This window comes from Balaenoptera borealis, assembly GCF_965194805.1.
Source record: "Balaenoptera borealis genome assembly, chromosome: 4".
Taxonomy (NCBI): Eukaryota; Metazoa; Chordata; class Mammalia; order Artiodactyla; family Balaenopteridae; genus Balaenoptera; species Balaenoptera borealis.
In genome coordinates this window covers 128,339,133-128,359,464 of record NC_138861.1, presented here as the reverse complement: position 1 = coordinate 128,359,464, position 20,332 = coordinate 128,339,133, and the positions used below count along the sequence as shown (strand labels likewise).

The 20,332-nt window shown below is 40.0% G+C and overlaps 1 protein-coding gene across 2 annotated transcripts in view; it reads left to right on the top strand.

Moving 5' to 3' along the window:
• SEC24D (SEC24 homolog D, COPII coat complex component) overlaps positions 1-20,332 on the top strand; it is a 111,170-nt gene that overhangs the window by 65,867 nt on the left and 24,971 nt on the right. For both annotated transcript variants that reach the window (XM_082389616.1, XM_082389617.1), the window contains exons 9-13: positions 153-291; positions 4,011-4,126; positions 12,177-12,301; positions 17,216-17,407; positions 18,364-18,457. In XM_082389616.1, the coding sequence (XP_082245742.1) occupies positions 153-291; positions 4,011-4,126; positions 12,177-12,301; positions 17,216-17,407; positions 18,364-18,457 (666 nt within the window). The remainder of the gene's footprint in view (positions 1-152; positions 292-4,010; positions 4,127-12,176; positions 12,302-17,215; positions 17,408-18,363; positions 18,458-20,332) is intronic.

Here is a 20,332-nt window from a genome sequence, read left to right as displayed (position 1 = left end):
CCCCTGGTGAACACTAGGAGTTGAGTTCCTTAATGAGTCCAGAGTTTTCAAATTACAATTAATACGTAAGACTTCGGAAATAACCTTGGTTATTTAGAATAACCTAGAAATCCTATACCCACATGTCTCTTACTTGTGCTTGCTTCCTGTAGACGCCCCTCTACTTGGTAAATCATGGGGAGACTGGACCAGTCAGATGCAACAGGTGCAAAGCCTACATGTGCCCGTTCATGCAGTTCATTGAAGGAGGAAGGAGGTACCAGTGTGGATTTTGCAACTGCGTGAATGACGGTAAGTGGCGCCAGCACGTGCCCTCAGGGAAAGTTCTGTAGTAAACGGAACATATTATACTTCTTAGCTTAGGAAAAAAATGTATGTCTGTTAAGGCTCTTAGTTAGACCTGAGCTTTTCCTAAACACCCTCAAGAATAACTCAAAGGAATGATGAGACAGGGAACAATCTCTGAGGTTTATCTTCTGTAAACATAAGAGGTAAAATTTCATTTTGCCTCCAACTGAGGCTTTGTGAAAAGGAATTGAGAAATTAAATGACTTCCCTATTTTTTTTTAATTAATTAATTAATTAATTTATGGCTGTGTTGGGTCCTCGTTTCTGTGTGAGGGCTTTCTCTAGTTGCAGCAAGCGGGGGCCACTCTTCATCGCGGTGCGCGGGCCTCTCACTATCGCGGCCTCTCTTGTTGCGGAGCACAGGCTCCAGACACGCAGGCTCAGTAGTTGTGGCTCACGGGCCCAGTTGCTCCGCGGCATGTGGGATCTTCCCAGACCAGGGCTCGAACCCGTGTCCCCTGCATTGGCAGGCGGATTCTCAACCACTGCGCCACCAGGGATGACTTCCCTATTTTTGAGTTTTATAAGAAACATAGCAACTTCCCTGTGGGACTCGCGCATTTCTATGCGAGTAGGAGGGGCTTGGATGTCCTAAACTTAGGGTGTTCTGGTTGGCTTCCCTTCAGGGAAATTACACAGAAGAACTGTCTTTTATCTGCGTTTAGAGATGATAAACTTGAGAGATTGTTCCCTCTTTCACCATTCCTCCGAATTATTCTTGAATGTGAGTTCATCAGTATTTAGGAAAAGCTCAGGTATAGCTCAGGGCTTTAACACGTATATAGATTTTTTCCTCCAATATGAATGTCAGATTGTTTAAAAAAGAAAAAAAAAAAACGTTATTATGAAGGGCTTTCCCAGATTCACTGTATTTTCAATTTCATCCTGGTATGAATTCACAGATGTTGAAAAAAACTGCAAGCTTGCCAAAAGTGTTTACATTCGTTATATTTATAACACGTCTCTCTTTTTAATTCTTTGGTGTCAAATGAAGCACATTCTCAGGCTGAGAACATTCCCATATTCATTTACATTTATAGAGTTTTTCTAGAACCACGCAATGATTATGAGAGCGTGAGTCTTTTATGTGTTTTCCTCTGTTCCTTATCTTCGTAGATATCCTTCCCTCCAGGACACTAGGTCTGAGGAATGTACAGAACTCTGCCCAGGAGCCTGTGGCTGCTGGCTGCTCCTCGATGACAAGGGAGCTCAGGCAGTTTTCTGCCTGTGTCACGGCGCTCTCGGCCCCCTGGCTCCTGTGTGTGCTCTGGTGGGAGAGCAATGCTGGTCTCCTTGTTTACCTGCCCCCTTATCACAGCCCATGGCTTTGCCCAGCTCCCAGGGCCGGAGACTGACATGGTGAGGCTTACTCACAGAGACCTTTAAAAATGCCTTGCTGTGGAGTGGATTCATTGGTTTCCAGCCTCACCTCGAAGACCGGGCCGTGGTCCTCTTGGGAGGTCTCTTTCCTTGCTCCACCTGTGGCACCTACTCAGTACGAATTGGATACACTAGTGAGACCAGATCTTGTTCATCCTCCACCCTTACTTTTCTTTCTAAGGAAGATCTTATTCCATCTCTCATCCTGGATGAAATCTGCAACCAAATCCTTGGCTGTCACACAATCCTGGGACCTGGATTTCAGGAACTCTGTGACCGTGCACTTCCCAGGGCTTTAGTTTTGGAGGAAAAAAGTCACGAGACGGCAGAGGCCTCTCCTGAAGCATTTTGATAAATGCCTCCACCAAGGTCACCAGATTTCCATTGTCTCCGCTCAAGCCTACAACCTTCTTAGCAAGGTGATCAGAAATCTGTCCAGCATCTGTCCACTTAGAGCATCTAGGATCTTCAATTTGGTGTGACCCTCTGGCTTTACGCCCAACGTGTCAGCTCAGAGCCTTAAAAGGCCCCGCCACTTCCTAGTAGAGGAAAACCACACAGAGTTCCTGTATTTCTACACAGTAAATTCCCCTCCCTTGATATCCACGCCTAGGAAGCTGCCATGTTCATTTTCTATTCATATTAGACTCCAATATTAGTTCCTGCAAGGAAACCAGACTCCCTTAGATTGACATAGGTGCCTGCATTCTTCATTTAGGTTTAAAGAAGACAGAGGTTTGTTGGAGTTAGAAAGAACCCACCGGGCTTGGTCACATGGCTCCACTCTGTTTCCCTTCAGAGTGTCCAGAGATTACACAGTGGGAAGCACGTGAGGCCAAAAGACACGCCGGAAGACGAATGTCATGTGGCCGTGCATGATTTACGGGGGGACTTGAATTCAGGTTTATAAAACATGGCAGATAATATTAAATGCTAAAATTAAATTGATTTGATTTGATTCCCCCTAAAATTAATTGATTTTAAGGGGAAATTTTTTCACATCTTACATGCAGATGTGTGAAAATAAATTACAGGAACTGTAGAAAGTACCACCCGTGCATCCTAGAACAGCCAGTGCAGCGTCCTCTATCTCATCTAAATGTAATAAAGTAGCAGTTTAAGGCCCCTATAGCTTTCTCAGCTCAGCCAAGACTATCAGTTTCCCACTTCCATAATCTTTTCAAGACATTGAATTTTCCGAATTCAGAGATCCATATGTACATGTGAATCTTATAAAACTTGTTTAAAAAGAAATGGCCATGATATGGTAAGAAAATAGAAAAAAATCAAGCCTTAGTGATTATTTTCTTAAGGCGAAACTAAGAAAACAGTCCTGTTATAACCCTTGTGTTAGTTCACAACTGAAAATAAAGAGTACTGAGTTATTGGTTTTAAAACAGGTCATTACTTCTGTGGTTTTACAAATGAAAATGTTGTTCTTTACGAAACGCTTAAAACCAGAGCATTACTGCTTATTCTAAATACTTCTATTGTCAGTGGTTTAATAGCCAGCCGTATTAATCTCAAGGCAACAGGCATTCGTTTTCACAGAGATACCAGGCCATATTTGTCCAAGTGTTTGGTGTGTGACTCATAAGTGTTCCTATGCTATTGGATGACTTCCAGGGCTTTGCCAGATCTAACCTTCTTAGACATTTGAATCAAATTAAGAGTTCCTCAGCTGAGATCTTAGTGGTGTAGTCTTTCCCAAATACAGTAATCCTTTTCCACTCTGAAGCCCAAACATTAAAGATTACCATGCAAACTACCCATGGCTGAAGACATCTCTTAATTAAAGGATAATAAACATTATTGTTAATAATATGGTCCAAATAAGAAGATAGTAAACCAGTCTTTCTTTTCTCTGTGTGTGTAGACTTCTGTTTCTAATATTCTGAGGAAAATTCTGGGCCAATTACCTGCTTATTGTTAAATAGTTAGAAAAGGTCAAAATTCCTTTTAAAAGAGGTAATTAAATAGGGACAATTAAATTTTGGTTGTGACAATTTTAAAACGCCAGTACTTTTATCCGCTATTTCTCTGTAAAGATCCAAGTCATTAATGATTCTTTGTCATCAATAACTTGCAGAAGGGTCAAGAAGATATTTTAGAAAACCCTTATTCTTTCTAAGACATGCTTTTTAATAGTTGATGTTTAGAATATACTAAAATATTTTTTTTCTCATACTAACTCCTTTCTTCCCATAATAAATTTTGAGAACTTACTAAATTGTCTGTGTTGTAAAAATAAAAGATTTCCTTTCCTATTTTGTTTTTATTAGTTCCACCATTCTATTTCCAACATCTGGACCACATCGGAAGAAGACTGGACCACTATGAGAAGCCAGAGCTATCTCTAGGATCATATGAATATGTTGCTACTTTGGATTACTGCAGAGTAAGTGTTCCCAGGACTTCAAGTGTTTATATATGGATGTCAGATACAAGCGAATTACTTTTATATGTCATGAGCTGACCTTTGATTCACAAACAAACATTCGGGTGGTGCCATGGGGATGTAGAAATGCCTAAGACACAGATCAATCCTCCTAGGCTGTTAACATGATTAAATAGCTAGACCATCCACTGCAGTGATCATCTTTAAAAACTAAAAAGTGGTGGCAGAAAGAAAAAAATAGGGACTTCCCTGGTGGTGCAGTGGTTGGGAGTACACCTGCCAACTCAAGGGACCTGGGTTTGAGCCCTGGTCCAGGAAGATCCAACATGCCGTGGAGCAGCTGAGCTCGTGCGCCACAACTACTGAGCCTACACTCTAGAGCCTGTGAGCTGCAGCTACTGAAGCCCGTGTGCTCTAGGGCCCATGTGCTGCAACTACTGAGCCCACGTGCCACAACTACTGAAGCCTGCACACCTAGAGCCCGTGTTCCGCAACAAGAGAAGCCACCGCAATGAGAAACCCGTGCACCGCCACGAAGAGTAGCCCCTGCTCACCGCAGCTAGAGAAAGTCCATGCACAGCAACGAAGACCCAACACAGCCAAAAAATATATATGTAAAACTAATAATTTCATTTGTATGTCCCTTTCAGATAGAATATGATGCTAGGTTCTTTTCCTTTCTTTTTTTTTTTTTAAGTTTTTTTTGATGTGGACCATTTTTTAATAAAATAAATTTATTTATTTATTCATTCCTTTATTTTTGGTTGCGTTGGGTCTTCGTTCCTGTGAACGGGCTTTCTCAAGTTGCAGTGAGCAGGGGCTACTCTTCGTTGCAGTGTGCGGGCTTCTCATTGCAGTGGCTCCTCTTGTTGTGGAACACGGGCTCTAGGAGCGCGGGCTTCAGTAGTTGTGGCCCACGGGCCCTAGAGCGCAGGCTCAGTAGTTGTGGCCCACGGGCCCTAGAGCGCAGGCTCAGTAGTTGTGGCCCACAGGCCCTAGAGCGCAGGCTCAGTAGTTGTGGCTCGTGGGCTCTAGAGCGCAGGCTCAGTAGTTGTGGCGCACGGGCTTAGTTGCTCCACGGCATGTGGGATCTTCCTGGACCAGGGCTTGAACCCGTTTCCCCTGCATTGGCAGGCAGATTCCCAGCCACTGTGCCACCAGGGAAGTCCCTTGATGTGGACCATTTTTAAAGTCTTTATTGAATTTGTTACAGTATTGCTTCTGTTTTATGTTTTTTGGTTTTTTTGGCTGCGAGGCACATGGGATAGTAACTCCCCGGCCAGGGATCGAACCCACACCCCCTGCATCGGAAGGCGAAGTCTTAACCACTGGATTGCCAGGGAAGTCCCTCCGCTAGGTTCTTAACGCAGCAGTTTCATATAGTGCCCCTGCCTTATTTGTTTTGTCAATCATCTCAGAAAAATTTCCCTTCCAAGGCAGAAGCTCAACTGATATGGTCAGTAAGACTATTGACGTGTTTCTGTAGCTCCTCCTCCACTCCAGCTGTCATCGCAGTGATTTAGGCTCTGAGAGTCTCCCTGAGACTATTTCAGCAGCCTGGGATCCTGGCCTCCGGTTTCCTTGCTTTAAAATGTAACCATGAGACTCCCCCCACTACCTTAATCTAAAAAATTAAATTCAAAAATTTAAGTTTCTTTATAAGACCATTAGCTACCACCTTAGCTACATCTTCAGTTGTAGAAAATTCTGGCTCATGTACTCTGAACACATCACTCCCCTGTACAACTCCATGCTTTTATCTAAGATGCTTTTTTGACCCAGCTACCTTTCCATCCTCCTGTTACATCTATACATACCCCACCTAGCAAACTCCTACTTATTCTCTAATCCCTGGCTGAAATTTTATTTTATGTGAGTGTGTGTCAGTGTGCACACAACTTTCTCTGACTTCATCATGGTTGTTATTTACTAAATCTTCTGAATTTTTTTCCCATATAATTTGGTCCATATGTCTGTTTTAGCAGTTATCCCCATAGAATTTAAATCTTCCTCTATTTTCCCTCTTCCTAGATTCTGATATCCTTGGGGACAAGAATCTTGTCCTGGCTGTCTTTACAGCATCTATCATAGTGCCTGCCACAGCGTAGGCAGTTGATCAATGCATGTGGATGAATGAATGAATGAGCGAGTGAATGAGTGAATGAACTTGCAGGTGGGTCTTTATTCCCAGGGCTGGCTGTTTCCCTTCTCCAGCGTCACAGTGATAGTGACATCATTATGGATATCTTGAATATCTTTCAAATTCTTCAGGGATTTGAAAATATCTTCGTGAGTATTAGTTCAGATTTCGGCTTGTATCTGAAGTACCGCGTGTAGACTTGAAGAAACAGAATCATTCTGACTTACTTCCTTTTCCAAAAATGAATGCCTCCTAGTGCCCAGTCCTCAGAAAGCAGCCTCTGACCCACAGTCTTTCCTATATATTTGCTAGGGGACCAGTCCATGTTGTGTTGAATATAAATTACAAAGAACATTATTCCTAACTAGAAGTTTTTTCAACTGAGTGGATTTAAAAATGTTTTCCAATTAACATACCTTTTGCATTTATTTTAGTGTTTTGTATGAGTTTTTCAACTAGTTATTAAAGAAGAGTTAACACTTTATTAGTTTTAACTGTAACATTTGAACATATTTTGGGAAACATAAGAACATTTTTGGTACAAATGATTTATTTCAGGCAAAAACAAACAAAAAAACCAAAACAACAGAAAAAATGTCCTAAAATACCAGTTACTTTTGGACAGTTTATTTGTCCTTTACTGTTGTTGACTGAAGGAGAATGACCAGGCAGAACATAAACATTTGAAGTTCTAATTAAATGTAATAAAGCCATTGTATCTAGTGATGGAAAATTTATTCACTCATCTTTGCAACTGTAGTATAAATCTAACTATGCTCTGAGTTTCCAGTTCTCTGCCAAAAAGGCTATATTATCTTGATTTTATGCTTTTTTAGCAGGAACTTAGGCAGGGAGTCAAAAATCTATTTCTGGGAACAAAAGTCTCAGTATCTTCAAACTCTTTTATCTGGAAATGTTCCAGATGTCTAATTGATGGGAAAGCTCACACAGCAGGCAAGGAACCAAATAAAAACTGTACATTTTGAAGAGTTTTTTGTAAGGTTAATCTTCCTTTTATTATTCCAAATAAGGTTCATAATAAAAGAACTCTTAATATCTTCAAATTTAATTATACCTTAAAATATAAATGAAGAATAATAATGAATTGCCTTAGGGGTTTGGGTGATGAATAAGAGCTTATTTAATTTAAAATTAACATTCATTGAACATTCACTATGTGTGAGGCTCTGTGCTAAGTGCTTTCTATGTATTGTATCGTTTAGTTCTCACAGTGACCTCATGTGGTGAGTTATCACCATGATGTGGGGAAACTGAGGCTTAGAGAGGTTAAGTACCAACCTCAGGCCATACATATAGAAAATGATGAAGCCAGACTGAAAACCATGTCTGTATGACCACAGAACCCCTATTCTCTATCAGTATACTGTGGATATGTAGGCATGTATTTACAAAATCACCATGGAGTTCCCCTGGAAAAGAAGACCCAGCTCTGTCTAATAACTGATAGTTTTTCACTTAGAAGTTTACAGAATATATCTATCTACATATAAAGTGTACCTGAAAGGTAAAATCTCATTCCAAGCCAGCCTGTTTTTTTTTCCTAAATAAAAATGTAGTTTCTCCACTTAATTTTAGTTCACTTTGACATTTATTATATACCTAGCATGTCCAAGGCACTTTGGCTGTGTTTGTGAGTGATACCAAGATTAGCAAGAATATGAACCTGATCTCAAAGTCCTTACCATGCATAGACCTGATAATTAAAGTATATAATTATGATATAAATAATAGGATAAATGCTGTAAGAATAGAATAGTCAGAGTGCCATAAGAAAACAGATGAGCAAGAATTTATGATTTGGTGGATCAAGGAAGGATTCTAAGAGTAAGTGACATTTGAGCTGGTTAAACCACGAGCAGAGAAGGGGAAACGAAATGTTGAGCAGAAGCAGTTTCTCAGAGGTATTTGCAACTTACTCCAGTTTCTTCAGGGGCTGTGCGGGGCTTTGTAGATGAGTGATGGGGACCTAGTATAGAGACTAGGATGGTTGGAGAGTATATTCCCTCTTCCCCCAAAACACATTCAAATTCAAATATTTTTTAAAACACTATGCCAAACGAAATACTTTTCCAGCCAAGGAAATACTTTTCTTGGCCCACGCCCACTAGATTGTGACTTCTGGATAGAAAATGTTTTGAAAATGGCAAACACTTAAATTAGTTGGAGGAATGTGTATTGGGGCATAATAGGAAGTAAAGCTGGGCAATTGTTTTGAGACACAGACTATCCTTTTATTTTCCACTAGGCTTGGCATCAGAGCTTTGATCTCTTAGGCTTTTATACATGTTTGCTAAATGAGTATTATGGGGACTCTCAAATGCCAGGCCACTGAAGGATTGTACTAATTCAGTAGGCCATGAGGACAATTAAAGGCAAAGAGGGAGTTGTTTCCATTAATCCATCCACCCATCTACACATTCATTCACTCATCTAACAGTATTGAGCGCTCTCTTGAGCCATGCTCTGTGCTTGGCTCTGGGGACTCAGTAAACTTCCTGTCCTCAGAGGCAGTAGCCTTGGGATCTTTCTTGTGCCTTGGATAGTTTATTCTGACAGCAGTCTGTATAATGAGAGGAGGGAGATTGGAGGTAGGGAGGTAGGTATTAGAAGTTAATGTAGTAGTCAAAACAAGAGAAAATGAGGGTAATATAACAATTCCTCAAAAAATTAAAAACTGAATTACCAAATGATCCAGCAACTCTCCTTCTGGGTATATACCCAAAATAATTGAAAGGAGAGTCTCAAAGAGATATTTTCACACCCATGTTCATAATAGCATTAGTCACAATAGCCAAAAGGTAGAAGCAATCCAAGTATCCACAGGTGGATGAATGGATAAACAAAATGTGGTCTATACATACCATGCAATATTATTAGGCCTTAAAAAGGAAGGAAATTCTGACATATGCTACAACACGGATGAATGTTCAGGACGTTATGCTAAGAGAAATAAGCCAATCACATAAACAACAAATACTGTATGATTTTACTTTTATGAAGTACCTAGAGTAGTCCAATTCATAGAGACAGAAAGTAGAAATGTAGAATGATGGTTCCCAGGGCTGGAGAGAGGGGGGGAAATGGTAAATGACTGTTTAAAGGGTACAAAGTTTCCGTTTCCGCAGGATAGAAAGAGTTCTAGAAATGGATGGTGGTGATGGTTGCACAACAACGTAAATGAACTTGAAACCACTGAACTGCACACTTAAAAATGGTTAAGATGGTAAATTATATTCTGTGTATTTTACCACAGTTAAAAATAATTTTTAAAAAGGATGAAAATGAGGGTCTGAATTTGGGTACTGGAGCTAGAAGGAGCTGCTGAGGGCTTCACGGTTAACCAGGTGTGGATATTAAGGGAGGTGAACAATTCCACAGAGGAAAGGAGGCGTCAAGCCCAGATCATTCTGGAGGATCATGTTTTCTGTAAGTTCCTTGTAGAAAAGGCCAGCATCGTGGGAGAAATGTTGTCTTCACTTCTGAGATTTTGAGTGTAAGGGGCTGGCGGGACCTTGCTGTGGAGGGGCGCTGTGGTTGATTGGAATGCTGGTCGGGAGCTCAGAAGACAGACCATGAGGAGAGAATCTGAGGGGTCGCCTACAGAGAGGTGCTGGTTAAAAATGAGCAAATGAGATTCTGTGATGGAGCATGTGATAAGGAAAGAGAAGAGGGTATCCTTCAGAGAAAGATAACAAAACGAAAAACAGAAGCAGCAGTCAGAAAAGTGGGAGAGGAAATGACACCACGGTGCCTCGGCAGCTGAAAAAGGGAAAGCGGTCTGCCAGGCCGAAAATTGCAGAGATAAGAGAGACTGAGGATGAGAGCTGGGTTTTATTTCAAATCACTGTAGTTTGCAGCCAGGAGATGTGTGAGCTTCAAGATGTCACGGTAAACCAGGTTGTAGAGTTCATACATGCTAAGGTTGGCCGGACAAAGCCAGCTGGGTTGAATGGGTAGAGTGATCGAGTAAGACAGCCACGGATGAAGCCAGTACAGTTGTCTAGGTGCAGGATGACAAACTTCCGGGTGGTTAAGGGTGGGGCTGGGGTACAACATGTGAAAGAAGCATTTTGAAAGAATAAATCAATGGGACTTGGTGATGGAAAGAAAAGGGATAGTCAAATCTAATTTCATGTTTTCAAGCCTTTGGGTTGACGTGTAGTGATGTTATTGATAGAGATATTGGAAGAGAACGTTATTTATAGAGGAGTGATGTATTAGTTTTGCATATGTAGAAAACAAGTTACGGTGAAGCATTCTGTAGAAATGTGTAGGTTGGAGATATCAAAAATATTCAGTGGGGAACTGGTGATGCTGAACTTAGGAGAGAATATAAGAATGGTAAGGCACATTTGGATTGGTCACAGGTTTTGGTTTAATTAGTGGAAACGATTGTTATTTTCATTCTATGTAAATCAGCATAAGTTTCTGTTATGAATTAGATTAGGTGGGAATCAGGAATGATTTGCAATAAAAATCATTGCTCACGGGACTTCCTTGATGGTGCAGTGGTTAAGAATCCACCTGCCAGTGCAGGGGACACAGGTTTGAGTCCTGGTCCGGGAAGATCCCACATGTCACGGAACAACTAAGCCCCTGCGCCACAACTACTGAGCCTGCGCTCTAGAGCCCGCGAGCCACGACTACTGAACCCGCGCATCTAGGGCCCGTCCTCCTCAACAAGAGAAGCCACCGCAATGAGAAGCCTGCGCACCACAACGACGAGTAGCCCCCGCTCGCGGCAACTAGAGAAAGCCCGCGCGCAGCAACAAAGACCCAACACAGCCAAAAATAAATTAATTAATTAATTAATTTTTAAAAATCATTGCTCATGTGGACAGCAACAGAGTTCTTACATTTCTTTGCTGGTCTGATTTTGGATGTGGCAAAGCAATGAAGTTTTCAGGTTGATAATTTTCAAGTCCTGCAATTTTTTTCCTTTTTTCAAATGAAAGACTTTTATTAGAGGAATGTTACATCTAGCCCTATAGTGGACATAGGATGAATTAGTAACTTAATTTGGAGATAGTGTCATCTAATTTTATAACTGTAACAATTAAAATTTAATCTAGAACATTTTTTTCATTTATCACAAAATTAAGATTAAATTAACCTTAATTCTTTACTCTAGTGTGAGTCACTAAAGTTGTTTGCCTGTGGTTCTATTTTCTAAATACTCTGTAAGATCCAACTGAAGAATTGCTTCCTAAGAGCTGTTTGAACACCAGCCAGTAAAGGGACCAAAAGCTACAAAACATTTATGTAGCAGCTGCTTTATGTTATAGTGATTGTTTTAAACAGAGAAAAGACCCAGTATTCATTTTTTTTACCATAAATATGTAAGGAACAGGTACATATTTAATAATACAGCACAATTTTTTAAGTATACAATTATATTTTAGTATTTAATTTCATATCTTTGAAGAGCTTATAAAGGAAGAGAGTTGAAAATGGTGATAACAAGTTAATGAAGTTTTACTTCAGTTTCAAAAACAAACACTAATTATAGTTTTGTATACTATTTTGGGCCACAGTTTGCCAGGGTTCCAGACATATCGCTTCCCCTAAGGCAGAGTGTTCTAAGCAAGGTCGTCACAAGACTGTACTCACCTTTGGGGAATTGTGGTAATAAGGTCTTCTGAGCCTTTCTCTGCTAACTCTCGTAATCCTGTCTAATTCAATAGTGGGACCCAGGTCATAGCCTGGAAAATAAACAGCTTTTATCTTTTTTATAGCATCAGAGACTGTTCCAGAAAATGATTTAATTCCACACATGTTATATTAAATGAGCTGTCTGATGACCTTAAAGAGTTTCTGGGTGTTTTAATTTGATTATGAAATGTATGTACATTATAATTATATGTGTGTGATTTGTTTGCTTTCTTGTAGAAGAATAAGCCTCCCAACCCACCAGCCTTTATCTTCATGATTGATGTTTCATATAGTAACATTAAGAATGGACTTGTGAAGCTCATATGTGAAGAACTGAAGACTGTGCTGGAAAAACTTCCGAAGTAAGGGAACTGCCATTCTTTTTGTAACTTATACAATATTGCTGAATTAGTATATTGGCCAGAAAACAAGTGCCGAATGGCCCATTGGTCTCTTTTGCTAATGGGGACATCGGATAATTGTTTATAATTTATAAACAATTACAAACAGCATCAAAAATCCTTAAAAAGTCAGAGTAATCTTTTGTACAAAGCAAAAGAAACACAACTGATAAGAAATAATGCCATGGTAAACAACATTCAAAAATCCATTCTAAATTATAAGGAGAATCCCAGCAGTGTGGTGGAAAAGACCTTGGAAGTCTGTTATTTACTTTTCAAAAACGCTGATTTTCCAGCAGAAACGGGTAGTTGCTGGGTATGGTAGAGAGTTCTAAGGGATGCCAGGAAACTGAACTGTTGTCTCATGGCAGGCTCCGGGGCTTGTTGGCCAAATTCCCTTTTGCCCTTATAGTACCCTGTCTAACCCCTCTGCAGCTTTCCTGCCTCTATGTCCTGTAACTTAAGGGCACAGGGTACATCATTTGTCCTGCTGTTGCAGGGGCCAGTGCATAAAAGGAAAGGTGGAAAGGTACATTAGCAAACATGACTATGTTTTATCATGTACAAACTAGTTGTTTAGGATGGGAACTAGCATCTAGTAAGAAGACTTGTGAGCAGGGAGAAAGCTTTCCTTTATGAGAAGATGACATGCTTAAGAAAATAAAAGAGGCTAGAAAAGATTGTCTGAAACCTAGTGTCTGCTCCGGTCTTAACATCTTCCACCCCTCCCTGTGTTCTGAACATAAGCAACCTCTGTTCTGAAAGGGGATGCTTTGAGGGGCGAGTTGTCCGCAGCCCCTAGGTCTCCCCAGGTCCCCGGGTGCCCACTCCTCTGTATTTGTTCCACACGTGGCGGGTGCTTTGGTGCCTGTGAGGCTCAGTTGAGCGAACTCTGGACCTCCCAGGAGTAGTTTTGTTTGTATCCATGAAGCTGAAGTCATAATATTCTCAAGGATGGTTTGGAAAAGCAGTGGGGATGTTTAAAAAACATTGAGGTGATTTCAAACTGAATCCTACAGTGAAGAATGAACTGGGAGCAAGTTGAAGATGGGGCAAAAGAAAGGCCTCTGACGCCTGCCGACTGTTGTGACTATAGTTTCTGTGACCTCATTCTCAGGGACACTTGACAAGTATGGACTTTCTGCCTAAAACGGCATATTTGATCACAGACCTCCCCCAGGGCTGCTTTAACACTACATCTGAATTTTGAACTTGAGTTGTATGAAAGCAAACTACTCTAATTTCTGGAAGTGGCCTCTCTCTCTCTCTCTCTCTCTTTTTTCAAACTGGTTCAAATTAGTTCCTCATAACCTATTTTCATAGTCACTTCACCAACCCCTTGTTTCTTTTCAACACACTGGTGATATGAAGCTTGTAACCTGTTGATGCAAGTTATGAAATCACACTGTTAGGTGTCATCATGACCTTTATATCCCATTGGAGCAGAAGTGTGGCTTTGGCAAGAGATGCGGAGCGGGGGGAGAATACTGCTGGCTATTCCCCGCCACTTTTCAAGTAACTCTCTTGAAAGCTTTTATTCAAGCCAAAATACCTTCTCTTTCTTTATCTTTTAAAACAAATCTGTTTTTTCTTTTCTCCCCTGAAATTTATTTTGGGCTGCGTGTATGTATAACTTTATATTTTCGATGGTAAGATTGCCATCAATTTGATTTACCTCTGTGAACTAAAGCAGTCTTTTTAAAGCATAGTATATAAGTCTTGATTAATATCTAAGGTATGTTCATCTCTCAGCTAATCTTTTGAAAAGGGAAAGCCCATTCCTACTCTTTAACTTTGAGTTTGCATCTTTGATATTGCCAGGTTGCCAGACTTTTCTGTCTGACTTCTCTGGAACAGGAAAGAAAAGATTTGAAGTGCTTCACTCGTTCCTCAGATCAAACTCTCGGACTTTTTTCTGGTTGTTTGTTTTTAATGCTGCTGTAGCTAAGATGTTCAAAATGCTTGATTTTGGAATATTCTGGTTCTTCCAGTTACTAATATCTTCAGTGTTGCTCTGTCAGATTCATTCCATTATAATAATAGGGGCAACTGTTGCGGGAAGGGGTCATTGAAAAATGGAACAAAACATGTTCTTTATTAAGATATCCCTTGTATAACTTTACAAAATTTGTGTAGAATCAAATGAAGGAGAGACTGAGGTTTTGTTTCTCCTGGATATGATTTAACAGGGCAGCTATACTGTTGAAAAAGACAATTTTAGGATAGTTCTTTGTTTCTCAAATTTAAAAAGAGTTGTTCCAATGGAAACACTACTACTATTTTGTAATAATGTGAGATGTCCTGATTAGATGTTTACAAAAAATGTTAATTAGATTTTAAGTGAACCCTATGAATCCCAGGATACTCTTTTCCCATCACTAAAAATGTCCAAAGCCAATGGGGAATAGCAATCCAGATTCTTCTCTGTAATTTTTCTTTTGGGTCTTTTGCCTTGGTTGACTCCAAATTAACTATTAAAAGGAATAAATCCCCTTCATGATTTGCTGGACATTTTTCACCCTTTGTAATAAAAGGTTTACTGGGAAACAGGAGCTTAACCAGTGGTGTGCTGGAAAACTGGCTCTCAAATAAATAAAGCCTTGATTTGTAGTGTTTGCTCATTGCTGTGGTATAAATACTTCCAGCTGGGCTGATTTTAAACTACAAAGGCGACATCACTCCACTGGAGCTGAGAAAGGGATACAGACAAGTAGTTTATCAGTTTGGGTTCTAACTTGCCATCCCAGACAGTGTCCCACATCATGGCAGTCATCCTCAACGAGACCTGTATTCTCCACGTTGTACTAGACCCTCCAGGAGCAGAGAGTGTAAGCCTTGAGCCCTGCCCTTTATTGGTTTATTGTCAGGGATTCCTGAAATGTTAACTAAAAGGCACTTTCTACCAAGAGCCAAATGTGAACGAGTTGTAGAAATTTAGGAAGAGGAAGTAACTTCCGGTTGGTAGCATCAGGGGAGGCTTCACAGAAGGAGGATTTGTGCTTGGCCTTGAAGAGTAAAATTCTAGTAAATAGGGAGCGGGACGGGGAACACGGATACAGTATAGTATGGTCGTTGGTTGCGTAAAGTCATACAGTTTTGATTGTGGAGGGGATGTGTGTGTGTGTGTGTGTATGTGTGTCAAGTCTGTGTATGTGTAGTTACAAAGGATAAGGATTCCCATTTCTAAAAATGTTGCAAGAGTCCAAAATGTAAACATTTACCAAGTGCTTTTGGGATTATGAGGATCTATTTAAACTGCCCAGCCATTTATCAAGGCCACAGTGGAGAGCAAATGTCCTCAGTTAGCAACGTAAGTAGAGAAGAAATAGAACAGAGTTTAAAGTGAATAGTTTGTCGGCCTGTACTCTGCTGAAACATCAAGGAAATTGGGAAGTCTTCGGTGGGAACTTCAGACACTTCCACTGTCCTTTCTCTTGTACTCAAGTAACTCTTTTTTTTTTTTAAACATGGTTTTCTGCTTGAAGTATTTAATTGTTTTTTTTTTTAATTAATTAATTTATTTTTATGGCTGTGTTGGGTCTTCGTTTCTGTGCGAGGACTTTCTCTAGTTGCGGCGAGCGGGGGCCACTCTTCATCGCGGTGCACGGGCCTCTCACTGTCGCGGCTTCTCCTGTTGCGGAGCACAGGCTCCAGACGCGCAGGCTCAGTAGTTGTGGCTCACGGGCCTAGTTGCTCCGCGGCATGTGGGATCTTCCCAGACCAGGGCTCGAACCCGTGTCCCCTGCATTGGCAGGCAGACTCCCAACCACTGCGCCACCAGGGAAGCCCTCAAGTAACTCTTTAGGCCATGTGCAAAATGTAGAAACTGAGCAGACTAGGTTCTTTTTCACAGAAGTTGTCCCCGAAGCAAAATAAGTTTTACTGATATCTAAGGGTCAAAGAAAATGGCTTTCATGTAGCCACTCAGCGCTATGTTATATCCGCTGCTGAAAATGCGTAAGAGCATCATTAGTGTCTAGGTGTGTTTTTTTAGGAGGGCGTGTGGAAGGAGGAAGGGGGAAGGAGAGACAGTGAGAATAAAAACTAGAGTCTAGACCACTCAACTCTGAATATACTTAATATAAACTTGAACAGCAATATTCATGCCTTTATACTCCTTTCAGGAACATTAAGGCCTTGTCCTGGAATTCCTCAAAAAAGTTTTTACTAAAAAAAATTTTTTTTACTTTTTGTTACAGTTTTGGAGATTTTATTGCTTTTATTCTCTAGCCATGACCATCACAAATGGTTACCTAATAAGAATTACATTGTCAATTCGTATATGTGATTTATTTTAGTATTTACACTATATGTTTATATGGTATATAGCTTTCAAAATCTAGCCCATTTCCTATTGAGAGTCTTAAGAATGTGTAAAAAAAGAATCACACAGGAGGAGCAAGTCCTTTCTTGATAAAAATAGCTGTCCTGTTTGTAATCTGAATATGCCTTTCTCTTGCTTCAGATATGCTATTTGTTACTCTGACCTTCTGGTGACTTCTGAGAGCTTTGTTTCTAAAGACTGTAATAAACCTAGCTTGTTTTTGGGGGGGGGGGGAAAGCACCTTGTAATTGCTATGGTTAGAATAAATATAGTAGAAAAATATGAGCAAATGTTTCATAATATCTATTCGGTTTGTTACCTAGATTTTTGAGAATTTTTTTAAAAATCAATTTAAGTTAGTTTTGTAGTATCTCCCATCCCCTACCACTGTGACTCAGTAATATCTATATCCTGTAAACGATAATTAAGACCAAACCTTTAAACATGTCTTCTGTATATTTTATAGAATGTATTCTTACTGAATTTCTCATAGAAGCCGCTCTCTCAGGACTTTATGGAAGAACGTCAAACCCTTTCTTTGTCTCTCACAGGGAAGGTCAGGAAGAGACTTCCTCACTTCGAGTTGGTTTCATCACGTACAACAAAGTCCTCCATTTCTTTAACGTAAAGAGCACTTTGGCACGGCCCCAGATGATGGTGGTGACGGACGTCAGCGAGGTCTTTGTCCCTCTGTTGGATGGTTTCCTCGTCAGCTATCAAGAATCCCAGTCTGTGATTCACAAGTAAATATCAAGTGCTTTATAATTTAGATCCTAATCAGTTGTCTGTTTTTTGAAAATTAATCTTTATTGGAGTAGAGTTGGTTTACAATGGTGTGTTAGTTTCTGCCGTACAGCAGAGGGAATCAGTTATACATATACCTGTATCCATTCTTTTTTAGATTCTGTTCCCATGTAGGTCATTACAGAGCACTGAGTAGAGGTCCCTGTGCTATGCAGTAGGTCCTTATTAGCTGTCTATTTTATACATAGTAGTGTGTATATGTCCATCCCAATCTCCCAGTTACCCCTCCCCACCTCTTTCCCCCCTTGGTAACCATAAGTTTGTTTTCTACATCTGTGACTACTTTTGTTTTGTAAATAGGTTCATTTGTACCATTTTTTTAGATTCCACATGCAAGTGATATCATATGATATTTGTCTTTCTCTTTTTTAATGTTTTGATTCAATCACACATATTTTGTCTTGTCATTAGCAAGGGGGTTTTAACACATGGATTATAAAAGTCTATTATTTATGTTAGTTCTGTCTCTTTTCATTGCAGACTGGTATCTAAAAGGAGGAATTTTTTTTAGTACACATACTCAACCCTACCAGTCCCTTCTCTTTGCTGGAAGGCAACGCAAGGGAGTTATTTCCTGAGTGTGCATGAGAGTATTTGGTGATGATATAGCCACTGTTCCATAATTTATAGTCTAAGAGATCAGAAATGTAGTAAATAGGAAAAAAATCTGTAAAGAGTGTGATTCTGTAAATGTTCCAACCAAATCATAAATTTTGGTGCCAAATCATGCCAGGATATCATTCCTTGAGGAATGACCTCTGAAATTCACCCACAGGTGTTCAGTGTAAAAAAAACACCATATGTATTTAGGCCTGAAGTGTTCATGATTTATTTCCTGATGTTTATTACAAATATGCTAAATATTTAAAACCTTTTGCTCCTTCATTTCTTGCAGTTTATTGGACCAGATTCCAGAGATGTTTGCAGACTCTAATGAAAATGAGACCGTCTTTGCTCCTGTCATCCGGGCTGGCATGGAAGCACTAAAGGTGAGAAGAAGGCCCTTTTAGTTGCTAGTAAATAAATTCTAAAAACACACACACACACACACACACACACACACACAGAGGAAGTTTCATCCATGAAAGAAGATACAGCCTTCATTAAAACATGCAGCTCGGTGCTTTGTGACCACCTAGAGGGGTGGGATAGGGAGGGTGGGAGGGAGGGAGACGCAAGAGGGAAGAGATATGGGAACATATGTATATGTATAACTGATTCACTTTGTTATAAAGCAGAAACTAACACACCATTGTAAAGCAATTATACTCCAATAAAGATGTTTAAAAAAAAAAACCAAAAAAAACATGCAGGTTGCTAGAGGCTGTTCAAACTTCCCTACAAATCTCAGGAGGAAACGGCCCAAACCACGGCTTGCTCCCAGCGTTTACATTCCAGCGCTGTTAGCATCTGAGCAACTGATTTTGTCGGGGTTTCCAGTTTAGCTCCTCCTTTTGGCTTTTATGTGAACTTTATATGATCTATTTTTAAATTATTTCAACAATATCTGAACTACCAGATACGAAAAGAAAAATCTCCATCTCTCTCCTTCCTTGGGGTTTTCAAACATGCAAGGGCAAGGTCGTGACAGTCAGTGACAGAAGGGAATGCTGCCTGGGGCCTTGCTGAATGCCAGAAGCAGAGTGGGGTTGGCCGACTCTCTGGTTGGGAAGCTGAGCCCAAGTGGCTCTGGTCGTTTGCATAGTAATAAAGACATTAATCTGAGGATGGCAGAATGGTTGGAAAGTGCTTACTCTTAATCATTATTACCTTAGCACAAGAGTCAAACCACTTTGGCCCAGACAGCTAGTTCCTAAAATTGATTTTTAAATTTTATTATTAAAGTTACATTTAAATTATCTTTTAAGATAAAATGGCTAGCAGTAATAACAAACAGCAACAACAACCCTACAGAATTAAGTTTATGAGATACTTCCACATAAATTTTATGACCAAACATTATAGTCTGGTTCCAGTATAGTGATTCTTGCCTGGGTTCTTTGGTCTTCAGAGTATTCACTCATGGGATCAAAGACTTGTAGATATCCCTCAAAAAGCCTCAATACAAGTTAATTTAACATGAAACTAAAGATAAATTTTACATCAGAAAGCGATTTGGAGATGTTAAGTTTCATCCCATGGAAGCCAGCAGTGATCATTGTTTGGGCTACAGAAAGACTTGGGAATTCCTATTTTATTCCACATTGCTAAGGACAAATATCTTCTGTTTCAATTTGAAAGAGTTTTACAATTGTTGTTGTTCTCTCCTCCAATAAGGTGTCTAGAAATTCATATGTAAGTTTCCTGATACGTGATAAGTTATATATGACGCTACAAGCCTTTCTACTCTGAGAAGTTAGTACTGGGAGTAACACTGTATTCACGTGCTCATGCCTGAAAGATGAGTGGATATTCATAAGCCAATAAATCATTAGTTAAGACAGTAGAGTGGAAAGAAGAGCGCGGCATGGGTCTTCTTTAGTTGCTAGTAAGTAAATTTTAAAGAAGACAGGTAGGCACATGCACGCGCACACACACACACAGGAAGTTTCATCCATGAAAGAATATACAGGCTTCATTAAAACATGCATCCAGAATCCCAGCTCAAACCAATATATCTTTTCTAAAAGGGAGCAATACTGTCTTGTCACAATGGGTTCCACACTGGCAGTCCACAAGAGGTCTAGAGGCTGCTTAGCAGCTGTGAAAGAAAAAAATATATAAAGCAACTTGTGTACCTGCATTCCACATATCTAAAATGTGATATTATGATACATGACTGAAAACCACCGTGTTCTTATTAAGCATGATGTTCTTCGAGGTTGCTCAGCACCCTGATAACTGTGCTGTCAGTGTTCTCAGCT